General features: G+C 43.0%; 3 protein-coding genes across 4 annotated transcripts; 2 read left to right on the top strand and 1 right to left on the bottom strand.

Annotated features, from left to right (window-relative positions):
* The first annotated feature begins 731 nt into the window (after positions 1–731).
* Positions 732–1,874, top strand: LOC128885363 (uncharacterized). The gene is made up of 2 exons (XM_054139376.1): positions 732–870; positions 957–1,874. Exons 1-2 carry the CDS (start codon positions 864–866, stop codon positions 1,622–1,624), a joined length of 675 nt encoding a protein of 224 aa, XP_053995351.1. The 5' UTR covers positions 732–863; the 3' UTR covers positions 1,625–1,874.
* Positions 1,875–6,019: 4,145 nt separating this feature from the next.
* On the bottom strand, positions 6,020–19,149 carry LOC128885349 (chromatin assembly factor 1 subunit A-B-like). Its single transcript, XM_054139347.1, has 11 exons — positions 18,886–19,149; positions 18,730–18,819; positions 18,544–18,635; positions 17,363–18,432; positions 17,130–17,281; positions 16,634–17,046; positions 16,393–16,559; positions 8,348–8,496; positions 8,204–8,255; positions 7,981–8,119; positions 6,020–7,798 (listed from the first exon to the last, which is right to left on the bottom strand). The coding sequence occupies exons 3-11, from the start codon at positions 18,623–18,625 to the stop codon at positions 6,792–6,794; spliced, it is 3,231 nt and encodes a 1,076-aa protein (XP_053995322.1). The 5' UTR covers positions 18,626–18,635; positions 18,730–18,819; positions 18,886–19,149; the 3' UTR covers positions 6,020–6,791.
* On the top strand, positions 8,918–16,278 carry LOC128885359 (Wilms tumor protein homolog). Of its 2 annotated transcripts, none has more exons than XM_054139360.1 (5): positions 8,918–10,058; positions 14,594–14,855; positions 14,989–15,216; positions 15,445–15,587; positions 15,723–16,278. In XM_054139360.1, exons 2-5 carry the CDS (start codon positions 14,594–14,596, stop codon positions 16,017–16,019), a joined length of 930 nt encoding a protein of 309 aa, XP_053995335.1. In that variant the 5' UTR covers positions 8,918–10,058; the 3' UTR covers positions 16,020–16,278. The 2 variants fall into 2 exon arrangements, with proteins under 2 accessions (XP_053995335.1, XP_053995334.1); XM_054139359.1 differs by lacking the exon at positions 8,918–10,058 and adding an exon at positions 12,785–13,678.
* Positions 19,150–19,646: the final 497 nt, after the last annotated feature.

The following is a 19,646-nucleotide window of genomic DNA, read 5'->3' as shown; positions in this document are numbered from 1 at the left end:
TTTCTTCCTGCTCGTACAGGAGATCCAGGGAACACGAACCTTCGGGGACGAGACTCCCTATTATGCGAAACCGATCCGTGGCGCCCAAGATCGGCTCGAGTTTCTGGGTGTTTCGGTGTGGAACGCTGCAACGAGCAAATAAGGATCCTGGAGACAGTCCATGGAAGAGATCCGAGGTATTGAATCGCATCCTGGTTATCGTGTCAATTAACGATGGAATACTTTTAACGAATTTTGAATTCGTGCTACGTACTTTACGCAAATCCGTGTGTGACATGTCAGCAGTGAGATTCTCAGGTTGCGCGAAATCGCATAACATTGGCCTTGCAAGCCGTGCGTACGCGATGCTGTTTACGAAGATATGAATACGCATGAATCACAACGCGATAATTCATTAACCGCTGTGGTATAAATACAACATAACATTTTTGTAAAGCTTCCTTGTACTTCGATTTAGCGAATCTTATCAACCTTCGTGATAAAAATCTTGATTAATTCGCTTGCAAAATTTAACAAAATTTTACTTACATTATAAACATTATCTATTCGTACTTCGCAAGTGTATTTTCCTTATCTTTACTTTGTTTAACGTTAACTGCGTTTCCTATTTCTGTGGAAAAATACAATTACTTTTCTGTTCAGTTTGACGTTGTTCGCGTTATCGGTGCAAAGTCAACACCAAAGCCTCGAATATCATGTAATCCAACTGAAGTCAGTTTAGGGTTAACGCAATCGACTTCTGATAAGGATGAGGCGCTTATAAAATCGTTCCGTCCATAACAAATCGACATTTGTTATTCGAACAAGTGACTGTGTACATAATCGTGTTACTTCGACTTACAATTTTTCGACAATTACGCGATATGGAACGTGAGTGCTCTGTAAATTTAGAAACAGTGGAAAACATAAAAAATGATCGATACACAGTAACAACGCTTCTGTTTTATCAATTTCAGGAGTAACTCTACCATTGCTCGTCGCTGCGATGACGCTGTCGAATATTCTACCCAACGTTGCATCTGCAATCCTAACCGAATGTCCAAAAGTTGGTACCATTTCAATTCCTCACGAGACTGACTGCAACCACTTCTACGTTTGCGTTAAGGGAAGGAAGGCGTACCTGTCTCAGTGTCCAGTCTCGATAATTACATTCACAGAAGTGTTCGACCCGGTGACACAAACTTGCGTTCTCCCAGCAGGTCACGACTGTGGTAATTCACCACTTTCGTCTAAATATGTGAGTTCGGTGCCTGTCGAAGTGCCCTACGCGTTTCTTCAAGAGTGCGCTGGAATCAGCTGGGGCAACGTCACTCACGAATATGATCCTACGATGTTCTACTCGTGCCGCGACAAAAAGGGATATCGGATGCAGTGTCCGTATCACCGTTGTTGGACCACTTTAATGTTCGACCCAGTGTCATCAGACTGTAATTATCCATCAAAAGTGAAATGTTGGAAAGCGCCTAGTAACTCGACCGAGAGCTCGTCGACTGATACAGCTACGACAACCGTTGAACCGTCAACGCCTAGTCCAAATGCCACTGAGAAGAAAACGGTTGGGAATGCTATCACGGAATACACGAAGCAATTTATTACTCTTTGGATACTACTTTCGAAATCTTGAGTCTAATGAGGCGTAACGACAGACGTAACGATTTTTTCAGAAATCGTTAATCATACTGTTTCAATAATAATTATAAGACGAGTTAGTGTTACAAGTGACAGATGTCAAAAGGAACACTGAAGATATTAGTTCTGTGTTTTGCAGTAGATGCATCAAGAGATGACATGTATTTTCCATCATTGTCCTTCATAGGTCCTGCATTCAGTTATATATTATAATTCTTAAAATATAATGCTTTCTTTGTTTCGTACTCACGAATACCACCTAGAAAATTGTCCTCTAGATCGGAACACTTCCTTAATCCTTCAACGGCAGTCGATGACGTTTCAGTCACGAGCTAATTCCTTAGCTTCCCCCTACTTGTTGGAGTTTCCTTCGGGAACATGGGTTCAGAATGCTGCAGAATAAGCGGGATCCTCAGTCAAGTTTCCTGTTTTCGCGCATGCGATACAGCCGCCTGGAATTGAAATTTCACCGAAGGATAAAAAATTATGAAAATCCACGGCTAGGAGGCGCGGGCGTGCACACACCTGCCACCCCCGTGCCGAGTTTTCCGTGGCCGTGGGGTCGGGAACAGATTAAGCTTTAGAAAGGAGATTTATGGGCGAGCGTGTAACGAGCAACTTTTTCATACGATGCGCACGCCAGGGTTAGCCTCCGGGGGTGGGATTAGCATAAGATCCGGCAGCTGCAGACCGCGCGCGCGACGACTCTGCTTCCCTTATCCTGAGGAACCCGCCCTTCATGATGGTACCATGTCTCCTAAATATGCGTCGTTCATCTAGTAATGTCCAGTTAGAGCATTTTCCCAGGTAGAGAAATAGCTTGAGAAAAGAGATAAACAATTTCAGGCATAAGCATACGATATAAAACAGTATGAAGAAGAGCACAAGTCACACTCCTATTCCTACCAACTCTGACCACCTCATTCTTTGCTCTCGTTACCGAAAGCATTAACAGCCAAAGACACCCCAAATCGTATCACTTTCGCCACACCACTCCAGCTACCCTATTCCTCCCTTGAGGTCCTAATTCTCGAAAAAAATCAGCGTCAGATACTCAGGGCATCCGCTTCGATTATCCTTCGAGGGAAGTATCCAGTGGCTGCCGTCTCCCAGAGTACGTCCGATAGATCAGGAGGATAAAATCCTCGGGCAGCAGGATAAAAAGTCCCGTGGAGAGACGAGCTGGAAGCGGGGCTGGGCGCGCGAGCGCCAGAGGAGAGGGTTACTTAATTGAATACTCGGAGCGAGGATTGATGCCCTGTGTCAGTAGCCGTGTACAGAGGCATCGGCGTAATAGACGTATTACGGGGGCCTTTACGGGCAATTATGCTAAGGCCGAAAGCCTGCCCTCGCCTCCCAGCCGTCACGTATAGATAAATGCACACGGGCGTTGCGTAAGTCTAGGCGCGCCGCGCCGATTGGTAGCAGGAATAATAATACCAACGTGCGGCAATCGGCACGAAAGACGCCTATATTCCTTGGCTGATCGCCGATCTTTGTCCCGCCTCTGAAAATTTTCCCCGCGGTTCGTTCCGTAATCATAAGGATGATTCGCGGACGTGGAGATCGCAGAGTAGCTATGAAACGCTATCGTGCACCATCATGCTGAGATTTCTCGGTGTTATTTGGATTCCAGGAGCCGATTCTTTCGAGGAGAGGTTGGGTGCAATTGAGAGGTCTCGAAGGATTTGAATGGATGGCGAAAGGTTGCGAGACAGATTGGAATGGGGGACAGGTGATTTTGATGATTGGGGGCGTGTGTGGGTTTTGTGTGTTGTTAATAAGTAAAAGCTCGTGCAACTTAAGAAAAGGTACAGTTTTCTGTAAATATCAGGATGAAAAGTAACGTAACAGCGGTCGGTTGGCAACGCGAGCCCTTCCGTTTGTCCGTAGGTGCTCCCGGTCCGCGATCTCGATGGCTCCTCGACAAGCCAAGAGGGGAAGCGGTAAAGAGTGAAGGACCTGGAACGGGGAGAAGCAGGAATAAAGTGGAGTAGACCGGAATAGAGTACAAGGTGTATGCCTAGAAGGTATAGAGAGAAAATGGTAGCCAATGGCGTTGGCTCGGCGTCGTTGCTACAGTATTGAACGTCTCCTACGTGGGCTCCAGATCTCTCTCAGCCTTTACTCTCTCTCTCTCTCTCTCACTCTGTCCGTTGCTCCTCTTCCACCTCCCCAGTCTCTCGACCTCCGTTTCCTCCTGGTCCTCTCTCGTCCTCTGCCTCTTGCCTGCCCCTGCCCCTCGAAACGGTCCAGGAGATCCATCCGTTTCTCTCTTTCCCCGCGGCCGTTCCACGCCGTCGCCACCGCCTGGGTTCCGTCTCTCTGTCCTTCCTCCGTCGGCTTCTCGTGACCCGACGACGTCCTCCCTCTCCTCCTGGTCCCAGGGTGGAGGACCCTCCCTGGTCCTCCCTCCCTGCTCCTCTTTGCCACGTTCCTCCTCGTCCCTCGTCCCGACAGGGGATGGCGGAGGCGGGAGGGCCGCCGTAACCTCTCTCCATCGGTGAGGATCCCCGTGAGTCTGGCAGCCGAGACCTCGGTGGTGGTGTGAGACGGCCGCCTCCTCTATCCTCTCATTAATATCCAGAGACACGACCTCGGGAGGTCCGAGCCGGGTCCGCGAGCTGCGTACTCCTGATTGGCTGCTGCTCGCGGCGACATTTCGACGGACCTCTTCGCGCCGCAGCCAGGAATCGGAACTACCTCCGGAATGATGAGTATTTGTAGAGTATTTCACCTCGGAATTTGCTCATAATTAATTTGGTGGAAATTACTCGTGAAAGTAGGAATATCCAAGTTTTTCATGAACGTAACAGATCGTCAATGCTTCGTAACAATTATACGCAACCAGCTGAAACCAAACGCTGCAACCATTCGGAAGCCATGAATAATACTCGCGAAAGCCTTTATTTAAAAATTGTACGTAATATTTATATTCATACGTAAAAACGTCCCTTTCTTTGAAGCGAACGTCTTCTAATCAGTTTCAAAGTCACCATCCCCAGTTGCAAATAAAAAAATAACCATCTCGATCCAAATTCATTTTAAACGGAGCCAAATCGATTCAACAAAAGTTCATACCTGGTCCAGACGCGTCCAGTTTCATCCAGAACGACCACGCGAACGTTATTCCGAACTGTTTTTCGCGTGAATTCGTTCCAAGCGAGGTCGAGTCGCATCCTCGGGGGTTGAAGCTTAATTTCTGCGTTTTCGAGCCGCGTGGCGCCAGATCCCGTAACGTGATTCGATAATTGGCGTAATCTGGACGGAGAGGCCTTTCCTTATTCCGGCCATATGCCGTCCGAGTACACCCTGCAGCTACGTTCAGAGCTACCCGCTGTAAAACTTCCTGCTGGACGTATATTTCTTTTTCTTTCTACTGTAGAGGTTGGAAGCCCAGGAAACAGTCGGCACTCGCTGCCACGGGAGTTGTCAGCGAATTTCGTTGCATTTTTTTCTTCGTACTCGTCTTCCACAGTGCTTCCCGTCTGTTTGTGGATGAACGATCAACAGTTGCAGGTAACTGTAAGACTTCTTAGTGGCGAAACTGTGCAGGGAATGTCTTCTACATTTTGTATTACGAATTAATAATAATTCTCAACGAGACTCGCAGTAATCTGCATGGTTTTTAAATCTTCGGACTTGTGACGAGCTATTAAACAAAAATTAAAACAGCTAACGCAAGACTATCATCAATGGGTACGAACACTAACCCAAGTAGAAAAAGTGAGTAATGGACAGACACGTTGGCCAGACCAAGCTTGAATACTTGTTCCATCGCGTATCCTAGAAATTTTCATTACTGATTTCTTTAAAAAGGCATTCTGACACAAAGACACTTTGTCTTAGACTTCCAATTTACTTTTATTTGATGCACTATGCTTCTACTTTTGCACTGACGAGTATTACCTTCATTTTTATTCAGACCTATCGACGCAACGTAACGATCCAATAAGACAAATGGCTACCAGCTAATAATCAGATGCTGAGCAAAAGTTTCGCTAAAACCGTTGTATTTAACTCCAGGGCACGGTTCGACGGAATGCAATTCCACGTTCCCCGCAGCCAAATGCATTAGCCAAACGCTGAAATGTTATGGCGGCCGGGGAAACTTTTTGGTGGTGGAATCTGGCATTACGGGAACTGATTGTTCACCTTTTGGTCTCTGGGAAGTCCTGAAAAATTCGAGGAAACCGTATTCTGACTTTACTCGACAGACCAAGCATCCTTGACTATGATTGAGGAGTGGACAAGACGAACATTTTCGTTTCTTAACAGTAAAAAAACGGAAATTTAAGAAAGTAAACGAAAACTCATACTGTAAGTATGTATTCAGGGAAGGGAGATGGAAATACTTTTTTCAAAAATATTACACGCTAATAAATAAGTTTTCGGTGTGAATATTTTTCGATTTATTCGTTAATATTTCTTATAAAAGTATAATTGTTAACAGAACGTGATTATGTCATAAAGCTCTTGTGAATTCACTTCAACAATTTTATACATTCAACAATCCAAATTTCTCAGCTGACTTATCACTCGTCGTTCAGTAAGGCAATCAATGTACGATACGAGTTAAATTTTGAATAAAAGTATTACTATATTAATTACACTGTAATCACTTTTGCTGTGGTATTCACTTCGGTCCCTCAGTTACTCGAAGCAATGTAAAATGAAGTCAAATGCAACGTAAGCAACTTCTTAACTCTAATAAATATCATGTGTATTTGTATAATTTTATAAACGATATAAACTCCAGGAACAGAGTACACGTGACACGTATTAAAAATATTATTTTTTTCTATACGATACGATAATAAAATCGTTTTTAACTGTAACTAATACTACAAGCTTTTATAACAACTTTTAAGGCTAGAGTATATTCATTTCTTAATAATAATAGTTGTATAATCTATCCTCACATTAACGAATACAGACGAGTTTTATAAAAATAAACTACATAGTTCAGAAGTTTGTACAAATTCACATCGATGTATTTAAATAGACGTATAAATATCATCGATTATATTACTTCACTAAAAGCATCATATTTGTATCGTCTCTTATCGCTACTTATTTATCACATTATTTATTTATTTTTTATTTATTTTTTTCAACATTTTCTTCAATTTTTTTTATATTCTTGCCTCAACTCATGAAACTCAATTTTCCTCTATGGGATCATCGACATCCATGGCAGTAACTACATCTTCTGGGTCTGTATTATTTTTCAACGTTCCGTCATTGCCTTTAATCGTTGACGATTGCTCCTTCTTGTCACTGCCGTTCTCCGTTGGAACCGTGCCTAAACGACCTTTGCTTTCCATCTTAACATCAGACTCGTCTCTCTCGGATACCCCCTGATCCTCAGCCTGTACGTTTTCAGAACCGTCTTCAATTACGATGCAGTCACCATCCGATGCATCATCTTCACCCTTCTGCGAGTCCTTGTTCACAGATTTCTCGCTGTTGATAAAGTTTTTCAACAAGCTCTTCTTCGACGACTTGGAAAACTGCTCCCCTCTCCCGACAGAGATCAGAGTCGCCCTCTTTGGAGTTTTACCCTGACTAATCCTGTTCGTAGGAGTAGTGCGATCAGGTTTAACGGTTAATTGTTTCTTCATCTCCTCCTGAGTGATCTTTTTCGTGAACTGTGTGATAAGTGGCACGTTCTTCTTCTCTTCCTTCTCCGTCTTCTCAACAACCTCGATGACGTCGCTTTTCCTCGTAGGAGCCAAGGTGTACGACCAGCGATTGGGCAGTGAAAGCTTCTCACCGAGGTACTCGTTTTGTATATCTTCAGGCACGTACCAGCAAAACTTCTTATGCATTGGGCCTTCTTCTGGGCACAACATCCACTTGCCGATTTTTCGGATTTTTCGGTACACACCGTACTTTGACATTTTGTTCTCCTCGTTCTGCGTGCTCCAATAAGATACGAATTCCCTAGCGAGGAACTTGCTACCGTGAGTGTTGCCGTGTATCAGTCGGATCAGCTCGGGCAGAGCCTCTTCTGGTATTTTCGTCTTCTTCGACGAGGACGCCGCTTGTTGCTGTGTGGACAAACCATTCTCCGCAGCTTCGTTTTCGGTGGATGTTGGCAACGTCACCGGTACCTGACGCGCCCAGGCCTCGTGGGCTGACAGAAAGTCCATGGTTCTTTGCGGTACTGAAAGCAGAAGACAATTTTCTCGAGGATACGACGCGAATCGCGCCATCGTAAGGTACCGACGCGCGCGTGCGACGGGTTGCCTATTGCTAGGCGCGCCCAAGAAGAATATCGCAACATATTTCCAACTGTTTTGATCGATTGATTTCTTTGCCTGTTAATGAAAATTTCATAATACTCACCGTTTCCTAAGAACGTATTTTCAGGGCCCCTCCACACGCAGCCAATTATTTTTGGTTTTAATTTCGACGTCTTCGTGTTTCTCTCGGTCTCAAATTGTTCCCCCAATACCTTTAATTTATATTTTTGCGTTTCAGGCGACTGCAAACAAACCAAAACAAAGTTCGAAAATCAGATTCATTTTATAAATAATCTTTAGTATAGAATGTGTATAGAAACACTTACCATGTCCACCTTCTCTTCTTCGTCAGCCCTTAATTCCTCATCGGATAGGTACCTGAAACATTGCACAAGAAAAACCAATTAAAGACAGATGATTTATAAAAACGTTAAAATATAATGAAACTCTCTCTCTCTCTCTCTACTCACCCGTGAGGTACCATGAATTCATTGTCCACGTCATACTCGTTATCATCTGGATTTTCTTCGTCCCGTTCTTCGTCGGAACCATGCAGAGACTCGCCTGGCTCCTCTTCCTCCCACTCCTCGTCCGAATCTACCTCGTAGTTGAACCATTTCTGAAACAAGAACGTGGAAGTTCCCTTTAATAAAACCGGAGGACCATTGTGGTTCAAAGTTTCCCCTTCTTTTCTTTGCCCTTGTGGATTTACAAAATGATTATCAAATGAAGCAGATATAGCGAGAAAACAGCAATCATTGTATAAAAAATAAATCATTGTAACATTCTTTTTGGATCACCTAGGCGTCCTTTAGACAGGCGTCGTGGTTTGATAGGAGCGTCACGACGCATCGTGCAAGGCGCGGTCGTTTCTCGGCTCGTTATCGTCAGTTTTCCATGCCGTTTATTTTAGTTACGATCACGGCCACTGGATTTCACTGGAGTCTGCTATGATTAAGCAGGACGTCGGTATCAATGCGACTTCCTTGACGAGCGATAATCGCGGCTTCGTGTCGACCAGCGCGAGTGCGCGTGCCGGTCCACGCTTGTTTCTCTGATTCTTTCCTCTTATTGTTAGTCACGGAGCAATTGGAGCCGGGAATACGCGGCGGTTCTTCTCTCTCAAAATGTAGATAAATTCTACCCCGTGTGAAATCGATTATTCCACCTCACGGCGTATTTTCACCATCGACAACCAAATCGTTCGAAGGGTATCGAATTCGAGGAAAACGCAAGAAGGCATTAAGGGATAGAAAGCTGGCGACCTTTGGCGCAGCGGTGAAATGTGTGACATTCTGAGTACTTTAAACGATCCAGACGACGAGTAATACATCCAGTCGAGACACGACGGTAATCGAGTCAATCTACAAGGTGAAAGCAATCTTCTATTTACCAGAGACCCACTCGATCCGCATTCTTGGTCCTGATCCGGAGGAACAAGTGGTTCATGCAAAAGTCAAGAAGATGGACGAGTATGGAAACTAACAGCGTTAACATCGAGAGGAAGTCACCGTGTCGCTTAGGAAAAGTTTCCTTTTGGAAGAAATAATACATTTTTTACTCTCTAATATACGTCAAAGATCGAGAAGCTAAATAGACTCAAACTTTAATCTACGTCTCGACTGTCCAAGGAACAAAACCTTCTCCATTTTTCTCTTTTTCTGGATCGTTCAAAGATTAAGGAAGCGACGAGCGCGCAGCGTTACTCGTCAAATGCAACTTGGTAGCTTATATTTGTAGCTATTTTTACTGATCTATTTAAAGCGATATCGCGTCTAAATTCTACATTATACGACGATAAGTGAGCGAAAGTTCTACGCGGGACGAAGACAGAATACGGTAGAAATTTCGTGAACGCGATTAGCCTCGATTGATATCGCCAACGACAAAACCAGCAACGTCTTCTCGATCGAACGTATCCGTGGTCGAAAAGTCGATAAATCGTCGGGTTTCTTCTCTTTTGTGGCGCACCACGGTGCGATTCTTTGTTCGATAAATCAACGTCGATTTCATCCCCGCGCAAGCATCAATTACAAGAGATTCCCGGGACATTAATTTATTATTGAAGAGAGAAACCGCGAATGATCGGCGCCCCTGCGTCGTTGAAGACGTAACGCGGAAAACCGGACGGAGAAAAGGGAACCGGATACCAGTTGGGCAGCTTTCGGCAGCGACGAAGAGGTAGGTGCCCTTTATTTACCCCCGATTAATAAATGACAATTACCACGTTGATAAAAAGTTATTTTTTGATGAAAATGTTTGCGTTATATCTTCAAGCATGCATCATCTCTCGAATAGAGAAACACTGATTACGAAATGTATCAAGTGAGGATAGAACAAAATTCGTGAAGGAGTGCCTTTTTTCGAGCCCGCAAGCATCCCTAACTCCTTAAGCCAGACGACTGCAAACGATGAAAGAGTGAATTTCACATTAATCACGAGTAGGGTGGCTGATCTAACGTTTCCACCGCGGCGTGGAAAAGCGTGCGACGTCTGGCAAGATGCACCCAAATGCAGTTATCAGGCTAACGCGATGCGTGACGTTAAATCGGTGCCTGGCGAAGTGACGTACATTATTTACAGCGTGTTGTCACCCGCCGGGCCATCTGTAATGGCTGTTTTATGCCCCATTAAGATTATGGCCGGTGCTCCTCGTGGTGCACACCGGAGATTAAAATCCCTCCGGTCGGGAATTGATTTATTTCACAATTTCGGCTCTCTCGCGGATTTTATTGCTCGTCCATTGCTCTGCCACCGTTTAACCGAAGCTTATTCGTTTATTTAAGGTATGTAGGTAATACAACGTCGATTTTAATCCTTCAAGGGAGGACATTCTAAATTATGAATTACGCCTTATCGCATGGGACGTGAGAAACGGAGAGAATCGTTTATGCAAAATTACATTTTTAAAAAAGCAAGGTATATTGCGGGTTTCGCGATATCTCGGTATCGAAGAAACCGATACTGGTTATTGGAACTCGCAACGATTGCAAACGAGCACATTAAATCGCGAAACTCTTTTATCGAAGCGAGGTGACGCAACCGAGTGCAATTAATAAATATCCCTGGAGGGTAGATAGGGTCAATCTTCGCGAACGGTCAAGTAAATTTTAGACACCACGATTATACGACCGGGGCATGGTTTAATCGTTCTACGACGACGAGAGTTGTCCAAACGCGTCATTAGATAATCGTGGTTGCTATCTGCGAGCGTATAAATTTCGTGGAATACATGTTACCATCGTCGATCAAAGTTATTTAGAAAAAACAAAATGGCGGAGAATGTAAAATCGACGATACGCGTTTCTTGTTCATTCATGTTTTGTTTTATTTGAATAATATAGGAATTCCCTGGCGCGTCCAGCTTGATTTTCTCGAATCGCTTTCGTCGTGAGCGAGTGTAACGGATCTCGAAGCGTTTACGTTAAAAGATACGCAACCCTCTCGCGGACAATCGAACAGATAAGAGACAAACGATAGATCGATGTCGACGTACGGTGGTCTGTTTTTCATAACGCGTGATAACCATTAGCACCGTCTACGCAGAGCATCCCTTAACTTTTTATAGTAGAGAATGATGATTTAGAAAATGTCCATTCAAGAACAAAACTATTATTTTAATAAACTCCCTTTGCAAAAAATCACATTATGATATCCTCCACCACTTTAATTCATCTCACCTTTCCTCTGTATTAAAGGTCTTAAAACTACACGAACTTTGATAATAATTGTCAGCCTACTTTTCCACTCATCTGTTAACGAGTATTTTGTCGCGAAAGCGCGTAAACAAACGTACACGTACACGATCGAACACGACCAAAAGGAGCGAGCATTCGTAACGAAAGGTTATTACGCAGGACGTTACGCTGCACCTCTCGGGTTGCAGCGTGCTCTTGACTCTTGAATCAATGCAAAATATATATAATTGTATCTAAGGTCAGCCTCCCTCGATACGGATAAACGTATTACAAGCGATTCAGAGCCTAGTGGCAGTGACTTCGGCCACTTTATCGCCGCTATGTTCTTCTTGTCGCTCTAGGTCAAAGCCACTGCATTATATAGACGTTTCATTGATACATTCGTTTGGAAGTGTACGAAACGGAGATATACGTGACGCAAACAACCTGTATAATCAAAAAAGATGGTCCTAAATAATTATTCCGCGCTTCAACGACGACTAGAGGACCTTGCATGGAAATTTAGCAATGCCTCAGCAAGTGGGTAAAAATATTTGACAAACGCGAGCGAAGCGAGTCCCCCAATAAAAAGTGGAAAAAAATAGCGCAGGCCTTTGGGACCATGGTGTGCGAATTTCTTGCAAAGCGTGCAGAGTGACGGTGGAAAAAAACGAATCAACATCGTCGCCGTCGTCCAGATAAGCGTCGAGAGGCCACGTGCGGTCCACGCTCGGACAATCGTTCGGTCATCAGCGAGGATCGCTCGTCCTCGTCGGGAAACCTCTCCCGCGGGTCTGTCTCGCAGAAATCTCGCGAGAGAGGCGCCGATTATCGGACAGGGTAGTAGGTGGTATCGTAAATAAGCGAGTTTAACCGACCAATTAGCCAGGAAGCCGATTCGCTGGCGCGTCTGACGGTGTTCTGGGATCGGCTGCCTCGATCCCTGGGGAGAGCCACGGTGACGGCGCCGGGTGGCACAGCCTCCGATTATCTCTCGAACCGTGTGCCCTGTCATACGACTCGTCCGCGTCTTCTGGATCCACGAACGCAGTCTACACGCGTCACTCGGCCGCGAAACTACCGGTCCAAGAGGGTGCAACCGTCAGCGCGACTCCTTGCACGCTTGAACAAGCCTTTGGCTCGCGGACGATCGATAGGTCCTCCTCAGGAGTGGACGGTGTTCGTCTTGATCGTCTTCGGAGGAGTAAATTATTAGAATTCATCCTTGTTTATCGGTTCAGAGTGATCATAGTCGTTTGTTGGACCTGCGAAGCTGATAGGTCCTGGTTTAGAAGTGGACACTATCGCTATCAGATACCATAATATATATATATTTATGGAGTGAAGAGAACAGAAGCTTGGTGTTGAGTTCAAGAAGATTTTGAGTGATAAATAGCCGATACTTTGCAGACACTGATCAGTATTTAACGAGTTAGCTGCTTGCCTTATCCTCCACAGCGAGTGGACACTATTCGAGTGATCATTCTCAAAGTGACCGCTCTTGTATTCGACACTGTGATGTAATCTTCCTGGGACTATTGCATATCCAAACAGGAAGTCAAGCGTCGTTACAGTACAAGAAGACTTTGACTCAGACCTCTTTTGGCAAACGAACGCTACCGTACCAATCATCATTAAACCCAAACCTTGTAGGCTATATTTCAAGATCGATAGAAATTGAGATCGAGTTATTCGAATAAAAGTCCCATCAGAGGATTGTTTTCATCCCATATCGAAGAACGTTTGTGATCCGATAAACGGCGAGAAACAAATAGCGTGAAAATCTCTACAAGCAAACAGAAGAGAAGTTTGTTAGCCACCGACTGATTGATCTTATGAAACAGATATAAAAGACTATTTCAAGAGTAGAGTTGATTGAGGAAAAAGAGGCGCGAATTGATTTGCAACTTGTTCGTCGCGTAACGTCGGGAACCTTGTAACAGTGGAAATCGGAAGTGATAATGCGCAAAGAAAATCGAGACAGTGATTGATGGTAAAACAACTGTATGCGAGGAATTAATAGAAACAGATACAAAGAATTAAACTGCAGCGTTGATTTAGCGAAGAAACGATTTCAAGTTCCGAATCGAGGGTAAAATGATAGAAGAAGCTGCGATGTTCGACGTGAGTACAAAACGACGTTGTCTTCGTGATACGTAGACTTTCCAAACATTACACATCGTCCATTACATAATTAAAGAAATTAATTAAATTAAATGAAATTGCGTCAAGCGTCTGCTCTAAGATTAACAAAATTAGATTTTGTTATAAACAAAATATTCGCATAGAATTGATTTCTACAAATAACAGCGAGATTGTATGTCATAATTGAAGGCTCGATGCGTTCAGACGCAATCAGTATTAATACGTCCCGAGGCTTCCGGGTGGAAGCAGCGTCCAATAGTATCTGGACAGCAATGTTTCGCCACTGATACACAATATCAGTGTTCCATCCGACTGATGAAACTGCGTCGCTGACGGAACAGTTTGACGTCCAGACATTACTAGACGCGACTCGCATCGAGGAACCTTAAGTCATTGTGCCAAAATAATATGATCCAAATTGAATATCCACGTGATACGTGAGAAATGGCAATACTTGTCTCGCTAGAGAACTTGATCGCAAACTTGACTTTGACTTGACGAAATTTTCTGAGTCGTTGGCATGTTCGTACTGAAACGACGTTAACAGAGATTGTTACATCCTGCAATAGCGACTATTACCGTTGGTATCTATCGTATCTGACCAGCACAATCCACCATAAACGTTCGAACAGCTATCGCGACAGAAATAAACGAAAAGGAGATCGTTCATCTCGGCCATTCCATATATTTCCCTCTTTCTTTCGGACTCCGATATCTCGAAATAGAATTGAATTTTAATCGACAGATATAGACCGTTCGCATTGCATGACTTATGGTCGGTATCGCCGGGCAACCGTGCGATTAATCCAGGCCAAGCGTCGCGGTGCTCCCGCAACAATAAACAGTCTCGAGCGTCATTCCGTCGTTCAAACATTTACTTTTTTTTCGATTCAGATGACGGACGAGTTATTGTTCTCCGCGTTGGGCCTGACCACCGACACAGGTATCGAGAGGCAACTATTCTCCTCCAACTCCGTCACATGCTTGCCCAGCGACTTCGAGACGTCGTCTTGCAGAACGACGCCGTGCAGCGACGACTCAGAGACTATCGACAGACACGTGACCAACGTCACCAACTCTATCGAGTGTTACACGGACCTGACTTGCCCTACGAAGACACCATGGAACGAGTGGTCCAACACCTCCGCGTCCTCAGGTACGTCGTAATTTAATTCGGAGGTTCTCAATGTTTCTTAGCTCGCTGCATAGTCTAGAAGAAGGTTCAATTGGCATGTTAAAGACTATTCAAATATCTATTGAAATCACTTCTTGATTATTGTTATATGCAGGGTGTCTGAGCGAACTAAGCGAACTAGACTCGGAGTTGGAATGGTGCCTAGATAAAAGTTGGAACTCTGGGCTACCAGAGAGGACACCGTTGTGCACAGCGGGTTGCGAGGGTTTTTTACACTTGCCTCTACCAAACCCTCAACAAACGTTTCAACGGGAGGAACCATTATGGGTGCTTGGGATCGATTTGAGAGCACTCGAGGATACTTTAGAAACGAGTGGAATAGGCAAGTTTGAAGCATTATTGAAATATGGCGGGGGGAAGAACGTTTAGACTAAAATCGAGCTCGAGAATCAACAACAGAGGGACCACTGAATCCGTAAACATTGATTTAGGATGAAAGGCTGCTTCAGTTCGCTGTCAATGCAAACCATAATTAACTTTCCGATCCTTTATCTTCTCTTGTCATTTAAGTAATTCCCATCCTCTAACTTCCAACGTCTGTCGATTACAGACTACAATAACAATCAATTAGAGGAGAACCTCATCTCATCAGCAGCTACCGCAGCACTAGCAACACACGACTACACTAACCGCAGTCTGGCCAATGCGGCGGAGGACCGATGCTTCCCTTGCACTTACCAAGGATGCGTGAAGGTACATTTCAAACCACTCAACATTCGAATAGAATTTCACTTGGCAAATTGCTCCACAAATGAACGCTCCAGTAATCCGCACGGCGAATTATCCTTCCTATAGACGTTAATCGCACTCTTCTTCTCTTCTGTTCAGGTATACGCGAAGGCATCTCACTTGAAGGCCCATCTTCGTCGTCACACCGGGGAGAAACCGTTCGCCTGCACATGGTCCGGCTGCGGTTGGCGCTTCAGTCGGTCCGACGAGTTGGCGAGGCACAGGCGTTCGCATTCAGGCGTTAAACCATATCCTTGCGAGATGTGTTCCAAGAGATTCGCGCGCAGCGACCACCTAGCCAAGCATCGCAAGGTGCACAGAAAAAACGCGTATCCACTGTTCCACGGTGGCAGAGGACTGCGCGGCGGGAAGAACATTTTGCCAACGGAGATTTAATAAATTGTCCTTAAGTAAAGCTTGACAGACACCACCGGACGAATAAACGTTGAAGGAATTTTCTCTGTGGTTTCCATGATGTACTTAATCGAGAATTACCAACGTCCACTTCGATGCAGCGAAATAAAGAAGCGTTGAGAGAAACCGATAAAAGGGATTAAGTCCGACTACCGCTGTAGTCTAACTTTAAAATGGTTCGAGCTATCGCATCAAATTGAATAAATATTAAGAAGTAATAATAAATGTTGTCGAAATGCCTTGTCTTCTTCAATTATACCATATAAAAGGCGACAAGCTTTGCTGTCAGGTGTACTCATACCAACATACTACCATTCCGAGAAATCTATTCTGTTATAATTATTTCTGTACTCACCGTATCCCTCGAGAATGGTTTTCGAGGGTTAATACTGCAGCTTCGCTTTCGCCACGTGCCCCAATATGGCGGACGCCTGTTTTCTGAGAACTGAAGTAATTTGGTCCGTTGTTTCTCGATGACGATGTTTTGCTTCACGATGTTCGAGTTGCCATCATTTTCATCGTCTATAGACAAATGAAATACGATTATAATACAGTATTTGGAACCAAAAGTTTGCGGAAGAAAATGCGATGTTTACCTAACAAAATTACTTCGTCATCCTTTGCTTCGAACGGCCATGTTTTCGGTGATTTGCGCGGGATAACTTTTTTATTTTTGATCTCATTCAGATACAAGTCTGACATTTGTATATTTTCTTTGTTGCATTGTTCATCCAGTGACAGCTTCTCCTGCTCGCTTAACGTTCTTCTACAGACTGGAGCCAATTTCATGTCCGCTTTTACTTCGAAAGGCATAAAGTTTTTGCCTTCGGTAGCGCTTTCCTCTTCAACGGATTTCTCCTGTTTTTTAGCAACAAAGAAACTGGTGAAATTCGAAGCTGCCTTCTGCTTCTTACGTTCAGCCTCCATTTTTTCTTCCTCCTTCTTCTTCTTCTCGTCCTCTCGCTTTTTACGCTCCTCCTCCTTCGCTTGCTTCTCTTTCTGCTTCTGTCTGTAAACGAATTCATGTTATCTCAGAAATCGATGAAAATTCGCAAAAGCCACGTGAATCGCTACGATCGTAAATATCCGTACTCCATTTCCATTTGTTTCTTCAGGTCTTTCATTTTCCGTTCCATCAATTTTTGCTCTTTCTCCGCTTTCTCTTTCTCCTCCTTCTCGCGGCGTCTCTCTTCCTTTTCTTTCTGTCGATTCTGTCGTTCCTCTTCCAGTCTTTTTTCCTTTTCCTGGACAAGTAAAACAATGCGTTATATATATATATATATAAAAAACAAATTTATTACTTATATAAAAATGTTGCAATTTACCAGCTTTTGTTGCTCTCTTTCTGCCTTCTTCTGAGCGCTCAGTAATTTCTTTTCTTGTTGTTTCGGTGTTACTCTCTTCTGTTTCACCTTGTCAACTTTGGGAGTCTTGAGGATAGTTGGACTATGTACTTTTATATTTTGCTTTGTATTTTCCTTCGATTTCGTATGTTCCTCTTTGTCTTCTTTGTCAGAAGACAGGATGACAATATCGGAATCGGTACGAGGAGAGGGAAGTTTCGTCAATTCCAGTTTCAGAATCTTATTTTCTTGAAAACTAGGTTTTGTACTCTTTTTCGTGTTTTCGGTTGATTTTGTTTGTTCGTCTTTGTCTTCATTATCTGAAGACATATCGGAATCAGAATGTTTCACCTTTTCAAGTTTGAGAGCCTCGAGAATTTTCGGACTACCAATTTTTTTACTCTTTTTTACATTATTAATTGATTTTATTTGTTGTTCTTTGCCTTTGTTGTCCAAAGAGATAGTGACATCAGATTCAGAAGGGAGTTTCACTTTAAGATTTTCGTAAGGTTTTGGGCTACTGGTTTTTGTTCTTTGTTCTGTATTTTGTTCATTGTTCTGACAACTCGAAGAACTATTTGTAACCAAATGTTCAGCTTTTTTCCTCTTAAGAATAGATTCGTCCTCTTGGTTTTGTATAAAATTCTGTTGATTTCCTTTCAGATTCTCCTCATCTTTGTCAGTTTTTTTTAGGAACTGTGATAATGGACTTGACTTGACTTTATCCATTGTCTCTGATCTCTTTTGTCCTGTTGAGGATCGTTTTGGAGTCCTATTCTTGCTTGTACTTTCCACTTTATTGGATATTTTATTCTCTTTCACATCCACTATTTCTATATCATCTACCACCTCCTTTGATTTGTTGCTCTCCTCCAGTGAATTATTAGCATCATCTTTTAATTTATTTGCAATATCATGATTCTTATTCATTTTTGAAATTTTTATTGCTTTTGGATTTGGGCAATTCACAGATGGCGATGTTAATTTTCTTTTTTTACTTTGCACACTGTTTTGTGACTGTTTGGGACTTTGCATTTGAAATGGCAGTTGAGCTGAAACATTTCAAATATTTCAAACTAATATATATCAAGGATTACAAGAATGGTTGAGTCTTAAAACTCAATCAAAGAAATTGTCTTGTCTACGACTGTTCATCTCCGTACCTTGTTTCATCTTCTTTTTTTTGGTAGGAGTAACTCCATCGATGTAGCAGTCATCTTGCTCATTAATGTCCATCATTTTCATCTCAGGTGTCCTTATAACGGATAAATATAAGATAACCTCCAACTCCATTGTGTAAACAATAGAAGAATGAAAATGTAAAAAATTGTATTTTGTATTTATCTTACCGCGATACTCTCGAATATGCCCCTTATTTTATAGCATTTCCACGAGTAACAAAATTAAAGAGCAATCTGTCAATGGCACATTACTATAACCTAAGTAATACTTTATTAGGTAAACGCGAAAGACATGAAAACTAAGATTAACGTATGAACATTTACCCCGTACAAGTTCCAAAATTAAAGTGTTACATAAAGATATTAATTTAATGCACTTCAGTGTACTTTTAAAGAAATAATACACCGAGAACACATTACTACCGGATCGGAATCGTAACAAAATCCGCGGGAAAACAGGTAGTGAGTAGGGGAACAACTAAGCCTGCTGCCTGTATCCATGAACATCAACTTTACTAGATTCATCAACCCAAAACAATATTTGGAATCTCATGATTGGTTAGAAAATGATGAATGAGAAAATCCAAATTTTTCAAACAGCAACATGTCAATGAATTATTTAAGTGTCGTTACTATTATTTAAGCCTTTCCTGCACAGCTTTGTTGTTGGGCGACACGTATTACTATAGTTTTATTTATTTTTTTTAGTGGCGCCATCGGCGGGAAAACGGCTAAGTTTGTAGTGAAAGTAATTCTCTCTATATTCGCCAGATGGCGCGTGGTTTAGATTTAATGGCGCCATCTGTGTGAAAACGGCCAAGTTTGTTGTCAAAATAGTTTCCAAAGTTTCTATAAGATGACGCCACAATATATTTTACAATATTATTCTCTATTTTTCATAAATTCGTAATTAATGCAATTGTTTGCTTTATAATACTACAATACATACCTCAATTTATTGTTTTGTATGAATAGAAATTTAACACGGAAATATTTAGTGATTTTTTAGTTAGTAGCGACATCTTATAGAAATGGTGGGAATTAATTTGACTACAAACTTGAGAGTTTTCCCATTGATGGCGCCA

This window comes from Hylaeus anthracinus, unplaced genomic scaffold (genome assembly GCF_026225885.1).
Source record: "Hylaeus anthracinus isolate JK02 unplaced genomic scaffold, UHH_iyHylAnth1.0_haploid 11981, whole genome shotgun sequence".
Taxonomy (NCBI): Eukaryota; Metazoa; Arthropoda; class Insecta; order Hymenoptera; family Colletidae; genus Hylaeus; species Hylaeus anthracinus.
This window is presented reverse-complemented; position numbering and strand designations above follow the sequence as displayed.